We start from the raw sequence: 2,970 nt of genomic DNA, 5'->3' as shown, positions 1-2,970 counted from the left end.
AAAGCGCCTGCCCCAGGCCGGAGCCCGCCCCGTCGAGCAAGCGGTGCGCCAGGCTCAGCGCCGCAGCCGCGCGCCGACCCGGCTCCCATCCCGCTGCCTCGGCCTCCAGCAGAGACAGCTCCAGAAAGTAGGTGGCAAAGAGCGTCACCTGCCAAAGCCCCGGGGAGATGCGGCCACGCCCCCGCCCGCTCGAGACTTGCCCTGCCTCCCTCCCCCCACCTCCCCTACCCCGCACCTGGGGGCTGCTCCCGGCCAGCGCAGCGAGGAGCCCCAGGCAAAGTAGCGGGCCCGGGTGGTGCAGCCGGAAATCCAAGCGGCTCAGGATGCGGCGCTCTGCGCGCAGGAGCTCGGCCCGCGAGAAGGAGCCAGCGCCCAGGAGGCAGAGAGAGGCACACTGCGGGTTGGGGGTGGGGGGAAGAGGTGGGAGAGGGTTGGACCCCTGCCCTGTAGCGCTTCAGTCTCCGTTCTGGACCTCGATTTCCTAGTCTGTAAAGTGGGGCCATTGATCTGATGTCTGTAAGCCATGGAGAGCACAGGCTTCAGAGTCCGAAAGACCTGGGTCGAGTGTGTGTGACAAGGACATCGCTGAAGCTCAGAGACTCCGTTTCCTTGTCTATAAAACGGAAATATCACTCCTTCCGACGCCAGGCAGCTCTGATAAGGCACTGGCTCGAACTACTCAGGGACCACAACAACCGTAACTGTTCAAGACTGAGTCCAGGTCCCACCTGTTTTGGGCAAAGTGTCTTTCTCTGGCCTCAGTCTCCTCCTCTGGTAAAGGGGCACATTGGTAGCCCTGACCTCCTACAGATATGCTGCGATTCCAAGAGGGAGTAAAGCGCGAGCTCGGCACACAGTAGGTGTTTCATCTGTGAGGAGGCGAGAGAGGGTTCCACCCTGCCAAGCCCCACTCCGGAAGTACCTCGGGAAGCACGCATTCTTCCATTTTGCAGGCCACGAACAGGCAGGCCACGCCCAGCAGCTGCAGACGGTGTAGGCGCACTCGGCCAGCGCGCAGGTAGGAATCGAGCAGGTGCACCGCCAGGTAGAGCGTGTCCCCCGCCAGGCCCAGGTACTCCTGGGGAGGGGCGTGAGTGACCACCAGGGATCTAGGCTGAGACTCTGGCCCCGCCCCTGCCCCCGCCCGGATACGTACGTGCACCTGGATCAGCCAGTCCACCACCAGCGCGCGCATCTCCGGGGTCACGGTGCGGGGCAGGGCCCTTCGGGGCAGCGCGCGGCACACCTGGGGTTGGGCAGGCGCGGCCTCACTCTCCACACCTGTGCTCCGGCTTCTTGCCCCAGCTCCAGCCCTAAGTGCGGCAGCCTGCTCGCACTAGCTGGAGAGAGCGTGAGTGCGCCGCCCCCCAACCTGACCTCCAAAGTCTTGTCCAAATCTGCCTCTATTCCAGGTCTCCATTAGAGCCTGGGACCTTGTTCCGGACGCCTCCCTATCCAGCTCTCCAGTCTGTAGCCCCCATGGCCACGGGTCCCCCTGAGCATCAACCCCTGGGTTTCCAGACCACTCACTAGTGGTCACCAGCTCTCAACCTATCCTCAGACCGCCCCTCCCCCCCCCCACCCCCCCGCAAGGGTCTTTCTAAAATACAAAACTGGCCAAGGAACTCCCCAGCTTAAAACCCTTTCGTGGCAGGGCGCCTGGGTGGCTCAGTCGGTTGGGCACCCGACTGCAACTCGGGTCATGATCTCACGGTTTGTGGGTTCAAGCCCCATGTCTGGCTCTGTGCTGACAGCTCAGAGCTTGGAGCCTGCTTCGGATTCTCTGTCTCCCTCTCAAAAATAAACATTAAACAAAACAAAACAAAACACCTTTCGTGGCTACCAGGATCCTCGGGAGAAAACCCTAACTCGTCTCTGACTCTCAGACGCTGCCCCCCACCCCACGCCAACACCACCACCTTGTCTTCCCTCACAACCCAAGCTCCAGCTACACCAGCCTTCTCTAGCCCTAGACTATGCCAAGCTCAACCCCACCCCAGGGCCTTTACACTTGTGCACTGTTCCCTCGCTTGCAACCATCCTTCCCCAGCTCCTTACATTGTTGATTCCTCAGCGGTTCAAACCTCAGCTCAGATTCCCGGGACTTTTCCTATACAGAATTCTCCCTGCACCCACTGCGCTCTGTCTCCTTGTATTTTCAGTCTGGTGTTTCCTTGTGCGTTTTGTCCGTCTGTCTCCCTAGGCTGCTGGCACCACAAAGGGCAGGGGGTTCTCTCTGGATCACAGCTGTATCTCAGTTCCTAAAACAGTCCCTGGCTGGGGAGAGACACTCACAAGACGTTTCTTAAATAAATTCACCCCTGTAGTGCCTGCCTTGCACAGGGATCTGCGGATTTACCGGGCCTGCACTTTGGTCTCCGTGGCCTTTCTGGAATGACCGCCTACATTGGCTCGCTTGCCCACAGTGAGAGCAGACTAGGTTACTCATGACAGCGTCCCCAGGGTCGAGAACATGCTCAAAAGCATTTGTTAAGACATCACTCAGGGTAGGGGCGCCTGGGTGGCTTAGTCGGTTAAGCGTCCGACTTTCACTTAGGTCATGATCTCTCGGTTCGTGGGTTCGAGCCCCGCGTCGGGCTCTGTGCTGACTGCCAGCTCAGAGCCTGGAGCCTATTTCAGAGTCTGTATCTCCCTCTCTCTCTGACCCTCCCCTGCTCACGCCGTCTCTCTCCTAGAAATAAAAATAAAAGTATTTTAAAAAATTAAAAAAAAAAGATCACTCAGGGTCTTGTAAGCGAATACATGTGAGAGGCAAGCGGGGAGGGGCCGTGCGGTAGCAAAGGAAGGGCCGCAGGCAGAGGGGAGGTCCGGAAGGGCCTTAGAGCCGGCCAGCCTCCGCCTCACCTACCCCGCCACCCCTCTGCTGCCTTCCGGGGCGCGCTCACCATGACCTCGGCGAAGATGTCCCCAGCGTACTCGCGCTCTCCCGCCAGCCCCAGCGCGCTCAGC

General features: G+C 60.1%; 1 protein-coding gene across 1 annotated transcript in view; it reads right to left on the bottom strand.

Moving 5' to 3' along the window:
* The window catches only part of CCNP (cyclin P), a 4,094-nt gene that overhangs the window by 725 nt on the left and 399 nt on the right, over nucleotides 1-2,970 (bottom strand). Inside the window, exons 2-6 of the mRNA XM_077773620.1 lie at nucleotides 2,907-2,964; nucleotides 1,157-1,246; nucleotides 923-1,078; nucleotides 236-394; nucleotides 19-148 (exon numbers count right to left, since the gene is read on the bottom strand). Coding sequence (XP_077629746.1) covers nucleotides 19-148; nucleotides 236-394; nucleotides 923-1,078; nucleotides 1,157-1,246; nucleotides 2,907-2,964 — 593 coding nt within the window. The remainder of the gene's footprint in view (nucleotides 1-18; nucleotides 149-235; nucleotides 395-922; nucleotides 1,079-1,156; nucleotides 1,247-2,906; nucleotides 2,965-2,970) is intronic.

Source organism: Crocuta crocuta, unplaced genomic scaffold (assembly GCF_008692635.1).
Source record: "Crocuta crocuta isolate KB4526 unplaced genomic scaffold, BGI_CrCroc_1.0 scaffold267, whole genome shotgun sequence".
In the NCBI taxonomy this organism is placed as follows: Eukaryota; Metazoa; Chordata; class Mammalia; order Carnivora; family Hyaenidae; genus Crocuta; species Crocuta crocuta.
Note: the sequence above shows the minus strand (reverse complement) of the source record. Positions and strands in the feature narration are given on the sequence as shown.